This window comes from Bos javanicus, chromosome 25 (genome assembly GCF_032452875.1).
Source record: "Bos javanicus breed banteng chromosome 25, ARS-OSU_banteng_1.0, whole genome shotgun sequence".
In the NCBI taxonomy this organism is placed as follows: domain Eukaryota; kingdom Metazoa; phylum Chordata; class Mammalia; order Artiodactyla; family Bovidae; genus Bos; species Bos javanicus.
This window is the reverse complement of record NC_083892.1, coordinates 1599356-1614609: the sequence shown is the minus strand read 5'-3', so window position 1 is coordinate 1614609 and position 15254 is coordinate 1599356. Positions and strand designations below refer to the sequence as shown.

The window sequence follows — 15254 nt, the reverse complement described above, 5'->3', positions numbered from 1 at the left end:
GTCCTGCTCCAGCTGACGGAGCACGTTTGGGAAAAACAGCCATCTTCAGTGGACCACAAGCCGACAGCCCTGAAAACCATCAGGGGACACGGCACAGCGCACTCTGAGGGAGGGCCCTCCCGGCCAACCAGTCTACAGTCCTGGTCCTCCCCGTGCCAGCCTTCCTGCCCACCTCACCTGGAGCTGCTGGAGCAGGCGCTCGATGATGTTCAGCAGGATGTCCCAGGTCACGGCCTGGAGCTCCCTCCTGTACTTCTTGATGAGTCTGGTTATGGAGAGGACAATCTCGTAGGACACCACCTCATTCGGACAGGTCATGGCCTGAAACACAGGGCACGTGGCAGTCAGCTCCTGCTAGCTCTCGCAAAGGAAGCCCGGGCACGCAGCCCTCCCTCGGAACCTAGCCTGAGACTCTTGCTTCCACACGTATCACGGGCCACAGAAACAGCATCTCAGGAGCCCGGAAGTATGTGTTCTACGCTGGCTCCAAAGGGCCTGATGGAGCCAGACCGTTCACTTCAAATTCTGGGCCCCAACTCACTGGCCTCATGAAACGCAAGCCCTGCACAGAGAGCATGCCCTCCCCACCCAGGAAGACCCTGATCAGGACACGGTGCAAGCCTGGACAAGACCCAGTGCCTCCATTTGTCTGGTAAGCTGAGAAGAGTGCGATCACCCCAGCCCACCAGGATGCCGTGACAACTATGTGAAAACACGAAGTGCTGCAGGTTTCACCAGGCACTGTGGAGACACGAGCTACCATCTCTGGCCTCATTCTAGAACAAGAGAGAAGCTGCCACTGGACCGAGGGAACTGTCAAAAGCAAGCATGCAGCTATCCCCAAGGGAATCTTGAGCAGTCCTGATGCTAATTGGCAGAAGATAAAATTCATAAATTGTAACATCTGCTTGCGAATGAACCCTTCAAAGGTCCCACATCTCATCCCTACATGCAAAGCCCCGTCCCTGCAGCAGACTCCAGTCTGATGGGCCCAGCCCAGCTAAGGGGAGCCCCGCCACGCTCGCCAGCTTACCATGGTGCAGAAACTAAGTTACCTCATAAAACGATGGCAACACAGATGTTGGGGAGTTCTTGAGAGAATAGAGCCGGTGGGCACCCCAGAGAGCCATGCCAACAAAGAACACGGCTCCTCTCAGCAGTGGTGCGTCCTCCATGTAGGCTCTGAAAGCATCCCAGGAAGACAGAATGTGAACTGAGGGCAGCCCGGCGTCTGCCAGGCTCCAGCAGCTTCTCCAGAGGTCCCTACGCTTCTGAGGTGGCAGCCGAGCACGGCAAGGGGCTGTGCAGGGGCCCGGGGCAGCACAACCACGTGGTCTGTTCTCACGTGTGCTCAACAGTCATCACGCTGACTGGCTGAGGAGCCACGCAAGCTGCCAGGACACAAAGGCCCTCAGCCTCGTGGTGCTGACAGCCTCGGAGACACAGGTGTGAAGCAAATCATCGCGTAAACTAACGCTGGGGATCCCCTCAGGTTACAGCTGAAGAGAAGCCGCGGGACAGGAGAGCAGACTGCTCGGGCCATCAGGGAATCCAGGCACAACACTGAGATGTCGAGGACACTCAGAGAAACTCAACCCAGGCAGAAGGACATTCCAGCAAGGCGAACAGTAGCGCAAGGCCCAGGGTGGGAGCAGAAAGGCAAGGTGGAGGAACGAGAGGCTCACAGGCTGAGTGCACTAGGAGCCACTGTGGCTTGGGGCAGAGAAGGACACTGTCAGATCTGTGTGGCTGCGTGTGGAGGACTGGACTTGGGAGGCCAAGAGTGGATGCAGGAAAGCAGTGAGCGGGTGAGAGCTGGGGGGGGGGGGGGTGGGGGCCAGGGAGTGGACCGATGAGCCAGCTTGGGGCAGAAGTGACGGGCCCTGCGATGGTCCAGCTGCGGGAGGTGAGGCAGGCCTGGGGACGCGGCCCCGCTGGAGGAGGTCCACATGTGGAGGGAGGTCGGGAGCTCAGGCTGAATGTCCTGACTTTACCAGCAGGAGGAAGACAGGAGCAGAAGATGTGTGCCCCTGCTCAGGGCCCCCTTATGGAGCAGCCCTCCCACCAGCCCAGGAGGCTCCCGTCAGCCTGTGCTGGGCCAGAGCCCACACGGGGAGCCTCCCCTGGGGCCCCATGGCCGCCGAGCTGCCCGCACCCTCGCCCACAGGGCCCGGGCGGCCCGCACTCGCCTGTCTTCCATGATGCGGCACATGTGGTAGATGGCGCTGTGGCCCAGGTGGGTGCCCAGGAGGTTGCGCATCAGCTGGGAAGTAACACGCTGCCGTCGGACAGGCAGACACGAGCCCCAGGCCTCACACGGCCACACCCTGCAGCCCTCCACGCCCAGCTGCTCTCCACCATCTCCTCCCAGACATGGGTACCCAAGTTTGCCCTCAAAATGCCACCAAACCCTGGCCTCCACTCAGCCACTGGGAAAGTGCACTGCCTTCCCTCAGCACACCACTGTCTGGGCGCTCCAGGAGTCAGAGGCCATTCACTGCACACCAGAGGGTCCTTGTCCTGTCCTCAGGCTGACTCATCACCTCCCCTGGGAAGCCCCTGTGGGACGGCAGGGGAGACCCTACCTTCCAGCAAGGTTCACAGAGCTCCTTGACGTTGATGGTGCGGCAGAGAGTGACGATGAATAGGGGGAGGCTCTCGGCTGGCAGACAGTTGTAGCAGACCACAGCATCCAGCACCTGCAGAGACACCTGGGGGGCGGAGAGAGGGTCAGGCTGGCCTGCCTCCTGCCTGCAGGGATGGGACACCTCCACCGGTTCCCACTGATGCCGCTTTGATCAGTGATGATTGCCCTCCCTCTGCCATAGTGGCCCTCCTGGGACCCTCAGAGTCAGTGTGCGTCTGGGAGGCCCTGCTCCATCCTGGTCACAGCGGGTCATTCCGTCATAAATCATGACCCCAGAACAGATATCACCCAACCGCCCTTCCTTAGAGGAGAATCCTGAGGCTCATAGAGGCCAAGCAGCATGCCTGAGGCCACCCAGCTGGTGAGCGGCGGCACAGGGCTTGACCCCAGGGCCCAGGGTCTCAGTTGCAACACCACCTGGCCTGCCCAGGAGGGTGGAAGGGACTGTCCCTGGGGGGAGGGGGCCTTGGGGGGTTACTGACCTCTATGTCCACGGAGGACACGGTCTGGACACACAGCAGGCAGACCATGCTGGGGAAGAAGCACAAGACAGCTGAGAGGACACTGCCCTGAAGCTGGGTGGCTCCACTACTTCCTCAACAAAGTCAGTTAAAAAGGTGCTTGACCTCCCTCAGGGCTCCCACCACCCAACCACTGCTCGGGAGCGGGTGTGCAGCACCATGCCTCCGCCTGCAGGCTGCAGTGTTCTCAACACAGCAAGTAACGGTGAACCAGTCACCAGACATCACACACGTCACAAACAGCATGCGGAAAATGGCTCTGGCCATTCCCAATATCTCATTTAATGGTTTCAACAGCTTTATTCACCCTGCAGAGCTGAACTGCGGACATGAGACAGTGAGACTGTGATCAGGCCAATGTGACTGAAAGGCTTTCTTACTGGACCATGGATGCGATGTACTCATCAAGGTAACAGCTGTTGAATTTGACTAAGTTCACGAGCACCAGGAGGAATTCGGAGGACAGGCCAACGTCCATCCACTGCAGGACAAAGTCCGCTGCGGAGAAGAGAGCAACGTCCATACAACTCACTCCCTTCCCAGGAAATTGTGTCCCCCTCCCATTCACTGCTGGAAACCACATCAATGGTCCCCATGGAATGACAGGCAGGCCACCAGGGTGCTGATGGAGGCTGAGCTGGAGCCCCGGCAGGCCAGCGAGTCACAGGAGCTCACCGGCACGCAGGTGCATGCAGGGTCTGGGCTGGGGAAGGGACAGCCTTTGTGCATCTGATGCTCACAGCCCTGACCCCTGATGCTTGGGGTGCAAACGGGGGGTAAGAGTCTAGGAAGGCCTCCCCCCATAAGAGACACAAGCAATACTCAGTTTCTAGCCACTCTTGGCAAGACCCAGCCTGAGGCCTGGGTTGACAGCATGCTCTCCAACAACAAAACTCAGACCAGGTGTCCCGGGTCCCTCCCGCCTGACTGAGTGACTTCATGTCTGACAGACTTCGTGTCTGACTGAACTCCGCCCCGAGTCCTTGCGAGCCCCCATCTCCTCCCCCGCCGGCCCAAAAAAAAAAAAAAAACCTCAGACCACCTCCTGCCCGCCCAAAAGACATGTCCAGGCCCTAGTACCCAGGGGTTCAGAGCCAGCAGGTCTGGAGCGAAGCCAGAACTCTGCATTTTTAACAAGCTCCCCAGGAGCTCTGGGAAGCTGAAGAAGGCTGCACACAGGTAAGCAGAACTGGGTGCTTCAGCGCCCTCTTCAGGCCACCCTTGTGAACTGCAGCTCTCCCTCTGGACCCCGAGGCCTTGGGTATCCCAGATTAAATCTGATCACCAAGGCCAGAGAAACCTCACACCCAACCTGGCACCCACCCAGCTCTTCTTCCAAGTAGGTGATGTGTCTCCCATTGTCTGTGAGGGCCTTGAAAACTTCCAGTCTCTCGTGGAGGTCTTCATTAGAGGGGTAATCCTTGATGACCTTGAAGAAGAGGGCCCTGAGAACGCCCAGGCGGTCCCCCTGAAGATAAAACCATGGGGTCAACAGTCAGGATCCCCTGGCTTTCCCGGGCAGCTGTGATAAGTCCTAGAAGTGCTGCGGCCCCAAGACTCCCAGCCCTGGGGCTCTGTCTCCCTCCCCTAGGAAGCGGCTGTGAGGGACCAGCTGGGGAGGGGATCAGGCGCACTGGCCATCAGCTGACCTGTGTGTGGAGCACCTACTAGGCGCCCAGGTCTGGACACAGGGGCGGGCTCTCAGCAGGGGTCAATTCAGCCCCACCCTCGAGAGGTGCTCACGGAATGACAGCAACGGCCTAGCCAAGCTGAGGTTGGGGGCTTCTCAAAGCAGGGGGCTGTGAAGGTGTGGAGGAAACCAGCCACGAGGAGAGGGAACCTCCCAGGCAGGAACGGCCTGGGTGTTCCAGCAGGGCTGGACCCGGGTAAGAAGGGTGGGGAGGTCAGTGGGACCAAGACAGCAACGGCGCACTCATGGCACTACACCCCAGAAAAAGGAGGGACAATCACCCTCAACGGACAGGAGAGGTGGCGGTGGCGTGTGCGGGTCACAGAGATAGGAGAGGGTGACACCATGTGTCCACACGAGCGGTGCAGCTCCAGGGCCCTGGGCACCGGCCAACCTGTGCGGGGTGCCACCGGGCCACCCTTACCTGCCCCTGCACGATGGCCTTCAGCAGAGCCAGCACCGCATGCCGGGCCTCGGGTGGCCGCTCTGGCTGCAGCAGGTCCGAGACGGCCTTCCAGAGTGCTTCCACCGCGTGCTGCCCAGCAGAGAGGGGATGGCGATCGGCGTGCTGGCCCCTCAGCTCAGGGGTCAGTCTCAGGGGACAGTCTCATGGGCAAAAGACAGAGCAGAACAACGTGCTCTTCTGACTTAAATTCGCTTCTCTAAAGCCCTCATCTATACGTCACAGCCCACAGCGAGCATGAGCCTGACCAGGGGAACGGCTCCCAAGCTCCTTCAAACCCTAGCTGGTCCTTTAACCCTCACCAGGCCATAGGCTGAGGTCAGGGAGGAGGGCAGGTGGGCCAGGGGGGCTGTCCTGGCGGCCCCCGGAGATCAGCAGGGAGTTCCCAGAGCTTGCTCAGCCTCTCTGGGCAGTCACCAGAAGATGCTCAGAACCAGCAGTGGCAGAGCGATCCCCAGGCCTGTGGACTGACCCAGGAGCCCTGCGCTCTGGCTCCCCCTTGTGTGAACAAGCCAGCTTCGGGCTACTTAGCACCCTACCCCAACTCTGCCTCTGCCAAGTGCTCTGTGCAGGTTCTGGAATCTGCCTTCTAAGTCCACCCAGCCCACGAGGGAACTGAGCCCTTTCCCCAGAGCTCTTCGAATCAGCCTCTCACATCACTTTCCTTTCCCCACTTCAGCCAAGGTTCCCAGACCACTCACCCTTTCCTGCACTCACTCGTCTTAAATGGGGGGCTAAAATGTCTTTTAGATGCAGTCTGACCAACACTCTAACCGACTCCAGACACCCCAGAACCTCCCCTCCTCTCTCCCATTCCCTGTACTCCTCCCGATGCAACCTGAGCCCCCAGATTACCCAGGCCTCTGAGGCCAAGCCGCGCATTCACTAGATGGCACCCTGGCCATGGCTCCCCTTTCTGCACTCACACCAACAGCTCTGAGAACCCTGATGCCTGTCCTCACATTTATCCCTGGTGAAGTGCAGCCTGCACGTTTCAGATGATCTGCAGAGGACACAGGGGTCACTCTCCCCCAGGCAGATCTGAACCCATCAGGTATGAGACCCACATCTAGTCCTATGTCATTTGTGCAAAAGCGGGGTGGCAAGGTGAGGGCACAGCCCTTGAGGAACTCTAACGGCAGCACCCCCCTCTGTCCACAGGACGCGGGAAAGAGCCTGGAAGTGTCTATCAGAAATAAACATGCCTACATCTGTGAGGCTGCCTAATACCACCCAAACGTCTCTCTCCAAAAGACAGAGACTGGCATGCCTGGACTTGTTCTACATCAAGGTATACTCTCTACTGAACAAAACAGACATTCCTCTATTGTCCTTTCCTGCAAGTTTGTAATTTGAGAGGACAGTGAGTGTGCATTTCTGTAAGCCACCTCAAAACCTCTCCTGGATCTGCTAAAAGAGCCTCACCTCTTGCTCCGCATCTCCACACGTAACTGGCCTCTCAACGTTGTGCTCAGGACACTTCCAGAAGCTTCCCTATCACTAAGTGAAAGAAGTCTCTCAGTCGTGTCCAACTCTTTGCGACCCCATGGACTATACAGTCCATGGAATTCTCCAGGCCAGAATACTGGAGTGGGTAGCCTTTCCCTTCTCCAGCAGATCTTCCCAACCCAGAGATTGAACCCAGGTGTCCTGCATGGCAGGAGGATTTTTTACCAGCTGAGCCACCAGGGAAGCTCTCCCCATCACTAAGACAAGACTAAATTTCTCAAATGGTGTGCGACAGTTCCTTAGCGACGTCAGCTGTCAGCCCTGCTCCTAGAAAAAGCCAAATCAGGCTCTAGCGCAGCTCACATGAATCTGTCCAGTCACCCACCCGAGACACACCTACCTCTTCGAATTTCTTCGTTCTGGCAACCTCACAGATCTGCCCTATCACCCGGATGCGATTATTGAGGCCACATTCAACACTCAGCTCCTGGAAAGAGAATGAAGGAAAGGGGGTCCTGGCTCAGGCACCAGGTCTCCTTACCTGTGAATCACAGGGCACTCTAAGAACTGCCCTGTCTTACCAACACTGGAAACCTACAGCAGACCTCTTGAAACCAGGAATCACCAGTTGACCACTCCTACCTTAAGGGACCGAAAACTTTTTTTTTTCATAGCTACACTTTTTTTCACTTAAAAAAACTCACATATGAAACTCACCATCGTAATGACTTTAAAGTGTATAATTCAGCTTTTAGTATATTCAGAACGTGCAACCAGGTCCACTAATTCCAGAACATTTTCATCACTTCAAAAGGAAGCTTCACTCCCCAACCCCTCCTCACCCACCCCAAGCCCTGGCAAAGGCTAATCGACTCTGTCTCTATGGGTTTGCTTACTCTAGACACTGCATATATACGGAATCATATATTAACGTGAGCCTTTGTGATTGGCTTCTTTCGCTTAGAATGTTTTCAAAGTTCATCCATGCTTTTGCATGTTATCAGTGCTTCATTCCTTTTTTTTTTTTTTTGGCAAATAACAGTCTCTCCATCTTATGGATGTATCCATCATATTTTGCTGACACCTTCACCAACTGATGAGCATGTGGTTGTTTCTGGACTGCTGCTAAGTTGCTTCAGTCGTGTCCGACTCTGTGCGACCCCATAGATGGCAGCCCACCAAGCTCCCCCGTCCCTGGGATTCTCCAGGCAAGAACACTGGAGTGGGTTGCCATTTCCTTCTGCAATGCATGAAAGTGAAAAGTGAAAGTGAAGTCGCTCAGTCGTGTCTGACTCTTAGCGACCCCGTGGACCGCAGCCCACCAGGCTCCTCCGTCCATGGGATTTTCTAGGCAAGAGTACTGGAGTCGGGTGGGGGTGCCATTCATTGCCTTCTCCATGTTTCTGGACAGGAAACTTTAAAAGCACAAAAATTCAACATTATTTATGGGCAAAGCACTGAGTAGGCATGTGCTGGGAGATTCCAACACACGCAAAAGGGTGAAGACTTACTTCTCCCAAGAACTCTCAAATTATCAGTTACACCTGGGCATAATCCTAACCACCTGAGGAGACCGTGGTGTTCTGGTCACATCTAGTGAAATAGATTTTCTTAACATCAACATCTGAATACTAACTCCAGTGTGCTGGACCAAGTCCCCAAGATCCTGACTTCCTGAATCTCCTGAGGAAAACCATCACCACCATGGTGCTGGGGACAGCAGCCCCACAGAACGGGGTGACAGGTCAAACTCAGCCTTCCCTGCACCTCCCATTCAGTAGAGAAGACCCAGGCAGCTCACTCACTCTCAGGATTTCCGCGGTGATGATAAACTCAGTCTGTTTGCCCTCTGCAGACCTGGGATTTGGCCGTGGAGTCCCCAGTCCCAAAAGAATCTTGAACTTCTCCTTCAAGCCTGAATCTTTGCTTGCTGGCTTAGCCATGCTGGGCAAGGACGCACCAGAGGACTCCTCTGTGCCGAGAATCAGGCAGAGACCTCAGGGACGGCTCTGCCCGCCCGCGAACCCTAGGTTCCCGGTGGGCACGACCTTTCTTCCTCCCACAGCCCCGGGGAGACCTCAACCACAGCCAGGCGGTCCCGGCCAGAAATAAACCCGTGAAGGGCCCGGCCGTCCACCCGCGCCTCCTGACTCAGTGCGTGCGGTGAGGGAGGGGCCCCGGGGGCGGCCGCCGCGGGGTCCAGGGAGCCCCGACGTCTGCCGTCTCTCTTCGCCCCGTGTCGGGGAGGACTGTCGGGGGGACGCCAGGAGCAGGAACCACCCCCCCGCACCCGCCTTGGACTTAAAGCCAAGGAATGCTTGGGGCTCCAGGGTCAGCCTGAGGTGGGCGCGCCCGACGGCCGGGCGCGACACCGCGGGGTCCGCCCCCGCCGCCTCAGCGCGGAGCAGGCCAGGAGGGGCAAGCGTCCCCCGCAGCCCAGTCGGGGCTGGCCACCCTGCGGGCCGAGCCGGCGCCAGCGGCCCGGACGCCGCGAGCCACTCACCACTCGCCCCGCCCGCCGCGCGTAGGGCTGTCCCGGGGCGGAGAACCCAGCACACCCCCGGCCCCAGGCCACCGCCGGAAGCGCGACCCGAACTTCCGGCCGTGGGAGGGCGCCGAGGGCCGCCGCAGCGCTTGCTGGGAGACGTAGTCCTGGGTCGCTCTCTGGCCGGAAGGCCGGGGGGAGGGTCTGGTCACGTGGGAAGGGCACAGAGGCAGCCGGGAGGTGTAGTCCGCAGGAATCCGCCATGAACGCGGCGGGAGTGAGGATGGTGGTGACCCGCGCCCGGAGCCGGGGGACTGGGGCCAGCCTGAGGCGGCGTGGGGAGAAGGCCGCGCCGCTCCGGAGCGGGGAGGCGGCTGCAGGTAGCGCCGCGCCCGAGGTGGGGCACAGGAGGAGAGGCAGGGAAGGGAACCTGCAAGGGACTGGAGGCTGGGGTCCCGGTCGCACGTGAGGGCTCCGCGCCGCGAGGGCTGGTACCCAGCAGCCTCGAGCAAGCTCCTGGGCTGCACGTCGGGGGACAGCGGGGCGGGCCGTGAGTTCCCGCCTTGAGCTCGGTTCCCAGCAGACAGGGGCTGAGTTCGTACATTCCCACCTCCTCCGCCTACATCCTGTTCAAGAAAGTCCTCCCAGCCCCACTAGCATGCCCTAGGGTACGCCACTTGTGCTAGGCTGACTGTGAGGCGCACTGGCCCTATCCTGAGAACTGCTTCCAGCTCAGAGGTCCCAGCCTGATGTTTTCTGCCCCTGCTAGAGGGTTCCTCTGAGAGAAAATGGGAAACGGTTTGACTTTCCTTATCATTTACATGTGTATTAGAGACCTACATGTTTTCTAATTGAGGGCTTACTTTGGGACTCAGCGATAAGTGAGGATGGCAGGGCCCCTGCCCCTTGTCCTGCCTGGATGTCTGCAGGATTGGCCAGAGGAGGATTCTCACAGACACCCAAAGCCCCCAGGGGTAAGCCCAGACGGACAGGATGACACTGGGCAAGAAGCATGGCGGGGGCACAGGCACAGTGGGCAGGAGCTTTGATGCCAGGGCAGTTTGGAGTTCTTCACGAGCAAAGAGAAAAACCAATGAAAGATTTCCAACAGGAAGTCACACGACTTAATCCAGATTTTTAGAAAGCTCTCTCTGACAGCGTTGAGAGTAGAGCGGGGGCTGCCATGGTGGAGGCTGTCACTAGCGTCCTTATGTGCGGCAGTGGGCGTAGCCAGAGGGCCAGCGCCATAAGGAAGGCTGACCTGGCCCGGAACATGTGCCATAGAGGCCAGTGCACCCCCAGCTATAACAGGTGTTTGTTGGGTGATTGTTGAACAAACGACATGGGATGAGATGGCAGGTAGTGGCACCTAGTGGCACTTTTTGCAGAAGAGAGGAAAAGCTACAGCCCCGTGAAGCGTCGGCGGAAGGCACAAAGGCTGAGCGTGGCCTACGAGGCCTCAGAAGGTGAGGGAGGCGAGGGGGCCGAGCATCTCCAGGCACCATCCTGGCAGCCTCAGGACTGGCGGCAGCAGCTGGACAACATCCGGACCATGAGGAGTGGGAAGGACGCACCCGTGGACCAGCTGGGGGCTGAGCACTGCTTTGACCCCAGCGCATCCCCTAAGGTAGGCAGGGACCCATCTGCCGGTGACCTCTTCTGAACAAGACACTCGCTTCCTCTCAGGCTTCTAGCAGGGACAGCTGGCACAGCAGGGGTGTTGGATAACATTGGCTCAGAGAGGGAGTTCCTTATACTTCACTGGCCCAGAGCCTGGTCCTAAGACCAACCTGATTCCAGTCCCAAGTCTGCTGCCTGGTGACTAGGGCCTCAGTTTGCTTGTCTGTGGAGTGAACCGCAGCATCCTTTGCGAAGCGATCACAATAACAAGCGTAACCGAGCAGTGTTGAGCACTGGCGTCGCGCCAGGTGCAGTTCTGTAAGCCTCACAGTGATGTTACAAAGCATGTGCAGCTAGTTTCTTTCTAAGTGGAAAAACAGACCTAAGCCAGACACCACACACGCCCCCTTGGCCAGGCCCGGGGTGACACGTGGAGATGAGTAAAGGGCTTGCCTGGGGCCTGGCCCACGGTGAGCACCCAGGACCCGCCACCACCCTGGTGCCTGTCCCTGTGCAAGCAGGTGCGGAGGTACCAGGTGCTGCTGTCCCTGATGCTCTCCAGCCAGACCAAGGACCAGGTGACAGCGGGTGCCATGCAGCGCCTACGGGCCCGGGGCCTGACGGTGGACAGCATCCTGCAGACGGACGACAGCACGCTGGGCGCGCTCATCTATCCCGTGGGCTTCTGGAGGGTGAGCCAGCCTGTGGCCAGCAGGCCTGGGGGCGCCACTGGCTTGCAAAGATGTCAAGGAGGCTGAGCAGCTGCGGGGGGCGGGCATCCCTGGCTGTGAGTTTCCCCTGGAGCTCCATCCTGCCCTTGCCTCTCTGACCAGCCCACAGGGGGCTGGGCAGTGGGGCCTCAGTCCAGACCCCAGAGCTCCTTGGCCTTTCCTGTTTGCAGCCCACCCCTTCCTTCCTCCCCCTCCCTGCCCAGCCTCCTGGCCCTTCCCTTCCTCGCTAAGGCTGCCCACCCATTTAGCCCTTTGTTGACTTGGAGCCTCCCTGGAGTGCACAGCCCCTCCCCTCGGGAGCAGCTGCAGGGAGTGCAGGGTGGCGGGTGGGCGGGGCTGTTTCCCCTTGGCACTGGCTTGGGCTGCAGTTTGTCAGATGGGTTTTAAATAGCCCTGTCCACTCAGACCCAGGATGGGAACTGCCCTGCTGGCCTGGAGGCAGGCGAGGGAGTCCCAGTCTCCAGCCTTCCTTCCTGAAGGCCCAGGTGCTGTGGAGCCCAGCTGCTGACATGGCCGGCCCTTCTTAGCCTGCTTGGTCTCCCGTGGAGAGTAATGGGGCAGGGGGACTCAAACCAGACCCCACACACTTGTCCTGGGGCCCAGGCAGGTGGGAGGTAGGCCTGCACTGGGCCTCCCTTGGCCTTCCTGCTGCCCTTGACAAGCAAGTGCCTCTGAGTGTGTCCAGGACCAGTGATGGGTAGCTCTGGGCACCTGGGGGTCTTCTCTGTGCTTCGTCCTCCCTAGTCAGGAGATACCCCTGATCTCCAGGGCTCACCCCCTGCAATCTTTCAGAGCAAGGTAAAGTACATCAAGCAGACCAGTGCAATCCTGCAGCAGCGTTACGACGGGGACATCCCAGCCTCCGTGGCAGAGCTGGTGGCGCTGCCCGGCGTCGGGCCCAAGATGGCGCACTTGGCCATGGCGGTAGCCTGGGGCACCGTGTCAGGCATTGGTGAGTGGAGCGCACGCAAGGCGGGAGTGGCCGGTTCCAGGCTTGGTGGTTGCTGTCGAGGTTCCCCAAGTCCCCAGCTCAGGTCTCCTCGTTCACAACTCAGCCCAAAAGGTCAGGAGCGAGGCAGCCCCACCCAGAGACGGGTACTGACTGGAGGAGCTCCTGTTTGCCCAGCACGTGTGGTGGGCTGAGCCCCGGGAGAGGCCCGTGGCCGACTCAGGACTGTGCCGTGTGAGTGAGAGAAACATCAGACAGCTCCTCACTCGAGGGTAGAAATGCTGACGGGGCATGCAGGCACCTCTGGAGCCAGCCTGGTCTGGGGCGTCTGGAGGACTTCCTAAGGAGGTGATAAATCACCCAAGAGCTGAGTGGTGAGGTGGGCTGGCCAGGCCAAGGCGAGGAAGTGCGCTCCAGGCAGAAGGAACAGCGTCTGCAGAGCCGTGGGGCAGGGAGAGGCCAGAGCATGAGGCTCTGGGATGCACATGGACAGACAGGAGATGGGACCCCAGCAGGTGGGGGTGGCCCTTCCTGGAATCCTCTCCTGGGTCCTTGTGGCGCATCCTGGCCCTGGAGGAGCTCCAAGTGGAGACAGACCCCGGCGTTGGGGTGGGCTGGCTGCTTCAGATCGTTGCCCAGTGGGTTGGGGCTTCCGAGGCCTCACGGCACAGGCCTAGTCAGCCTGGGAACCAGGCCTTGACCCATGACCCGTTGTGTGCCTCCACCCTGGCGCTTCTCAGAGGCTTGTGCAGAGGAGCCAAGGGAGGCGATCGGGAATGCCCCAGGGCTCCTGTGGCTGGTGCAGCCCACCCCTGGGCTGGGGACCCCTTCCTTGCACTGCCCATGGGAGGAAGAGGGCTACGCCCACCCCCCCACCCCCCCCCGCCCCAGGAAGGAGCTCAGAAGCCCTGAGTACAGGAGCCCAGCCAGGGCAGAGCCCCCCACCCCCACTGGGCTCCCGCGGCTGGCAGCCACTCAGCAGACACTCGAGCTTCTCCTGGCGGCTGTCCTCGGCTGCCCGTGTCCAGGAGCGGGCGGGCGGGTCTGTGGGGGAGGGCCCACCCTCAGCTGGACCGGCAGAGTGTGAGAACTGTGTGCTTCGCGGTTGTCTGTGGACCCGGCCAGCTGCAGGGTGACCCTGGCGGGGGCAGTGCACCCCCCTAGCCAGGTGACCCTGGGCGAGGCACTTGGCCTCTCTGAACTGGGCCACAAAGCGGGGGAATCATTTGCTCCCGTTAGCGGCCCAAAGGTGCAGACCAGCCCCTCCGGGGGCTCACAGTGTGGTGCAGCCCTGGGTAACTTAAGGGAGCGGTTACCTCCATGTTACAGAGAAAGAAGCTGAGCCTTGGTGACCCCAGGGTGTAACTTCTCCATTTACCTGCTCTCCCTGAGTCCCCGGGATGCCTGTCACAGCTGTTGGGGAGGGCTGAGCCTTTTTCCAGGCAGCTATCAGCAGAGAGTACTCTTGCCTGGCAAATCCCATGGATGGAGGAGCCTGGTAGACTGCAGTCCATGGGGTCGCTAGGAGTCGGACACAACTGAGCGACTTCACTTTCACTTTTCACTTTCATGCATTGGAGAAGGAAATGGCAACCCACTCCAGTGTTCTTGCCTGGAGAATCCCAGGGACGGGGAGCCTGGTGGGCTGCCATCTCTGGGGTCACACAGAGTTGGACACGACTGAAGCGACTTAGCAGCAGCAGCAGCAGAAATGTGAGCTGCTGCAGGAACACACTTTCTTGCTTTCTCTTGGGCAGACACGACACGGGGAGGAGGCCTCACCGAGCAGGTGTTCCGGCCCAGCCCCCGGTGGCCGATCAGGGGAGCAGGGGCTGCGGCCAGGTGGACGACAGCTGCAGCTGTCCTGGCCGCGCTTGCCGCTCCATCCCTGACGGTGCAGTGGCAGGTGATGTCTCTGCGGGCTGAGTTGCTGCCATCCAGCCTGGCACCCACGGCCAGTGCCAGGAGGCACTGCTGCCTGCACCCTGTGTAGAAGGCCAAGACCTCTGGGTCTGGCTCCAGCCCCTGCCCAGCCACAGGCCCAGGCGACCCTCTGTCAGGCCTGTGCAGTTCTGGGCTCTCCTCAGAAGCTGGGGGGGTCAGGGGAGGGGCCACGGGGACCCCCCACCCACCCACATTGGGAGCCAGGGGCAGGGATAGGTAGTCTGGCCCAGTAAGCCTGCCGAGTGCTCACCCTGCCCCGTTTCCAAGCAGCAGTGGACACACATGTGCACAGAATCGCCAACCGACTCAGGTGGACCAAGAAGGCAACTAAGTCCCCAGAGGAAACCCGAAGGGCTCTGGAGGAGTGGCTGCCCAGGTGTGCCCACCCCCATGGGGGGCTGGGGTGGGCTCCCTCAGGTGGGCTCCCTCCCTCCCTCCACACTGATGACTCCCACCCCCACAGGGAACTGTGGAGCGAAATCAACGGCCTGCTGGTGGGCTTCGGCCAGCAGACTTGCCTGCCCATCCGCCCACGCTGCCAGGCCTGCCTCAACCGGGCCCTGTGCCCAGCTGCACGGGGACTCTGAGGGCCTGGGGCCCTCTGCCCGGCGCCACTCTGGCCACTGTCTGTCTGTGCCTTTGCTGGGGAGCCGTAGCCTGTTTATAATAAAGCTTGGGGGTTGTTTGTAGCTAGGGTCTGGCTGAGTTGTACTGGGGCGGGGGCAAGGGGCAGGCTGGAAAGCACACGCGTGAGC

At 59.8% G+C, this 15254-nt stretch overlaps 2 protein-coding genes across 27 annotated transcripts in view; one reads left to right on the top strand and one right to left on the bottom strand.

Annotated features, from left to right (window-relative positions):
• The window catches only part of TSC2 (TSC complex subunit 2), a 30881-nt gene extending 21499 nt beyond the window's left edge, over nt 1-9382 (bottom strand). For 6 of the 23 annotated variants that reach the window (XM_061400795.1, XM_061400796.1, XM_061400800.1 and 3 more), the window contains exons 1-10: nt 9274-9372; nt 7171-7257; nt 5283-5393; nt 4492-4636; nt 3549-3666; nt 3130-3178; nt 2586-2711; nt 2190-2263; nt 1056-1182; nt 178-321 (exon numbers count right to left, since the gene is read on the bottom strand). In XM_061400795.1, the coding sequence (XP_061256779.1) occupies nt 178-321; nt 1056-1182; nt 2190-2263; nt 2586-2711; nt 3130-3178; nt 3549-3646 (618 nt within the window). In that variant the 5' untranslated portion in view covers nt 3647-3666; nt 4492-4636; nt 5283-5393; nt 7171-7257; nt 9274-9372. The other 17 variants (XM_061400792.1, XM_061400790.1, XM_061400791.1 and 14 more) reach the window with 9 other exon arrangements.
• Nucleotides 9383-9480: 98 nt separating this feature from the next.
• NTHL1 (nth like DNA glycosylase 1) lies at nt 9481-15192 on the top strand. Of its 4 annotated transcripts, none has more exons than XM_061400816.1 (7): nt 9481-9635; nt 10647-10882; nt 11397-11567; nt 12399-12558; nt 14313-14461; nt 14770-14875; nt 14963-15192. In XM_061400816.1, the coding sequence occupies exons 1-7, from the start codon at nt 9518-9520 to the stop codon at nt 15187-15189; spliced, it is 1167 nt and encodes a 388-aa protein (XP_061256800.1). In that variant the 5' UTR covers nt 9481-9517; the 3' UTR covers nt 15190-15192. The 4 variants fall into 4 exon arrangements, with proteins under 4 accessions (XP_061256800.1, XP_061256799.1, XP_061256802.1 ...); XM_061400815.1 differs by having other exon boundaries at nt 9483-9635; nt 10644-10882; XM_061400817.1 differs by lacking the exon at nt 9481-9635 and adding an exon at nt 9654-10229 and having other exon boundaries at nt 10644-10882.
• Nucleotides 15193-15254: the final 62 nt, after the last annotated feature.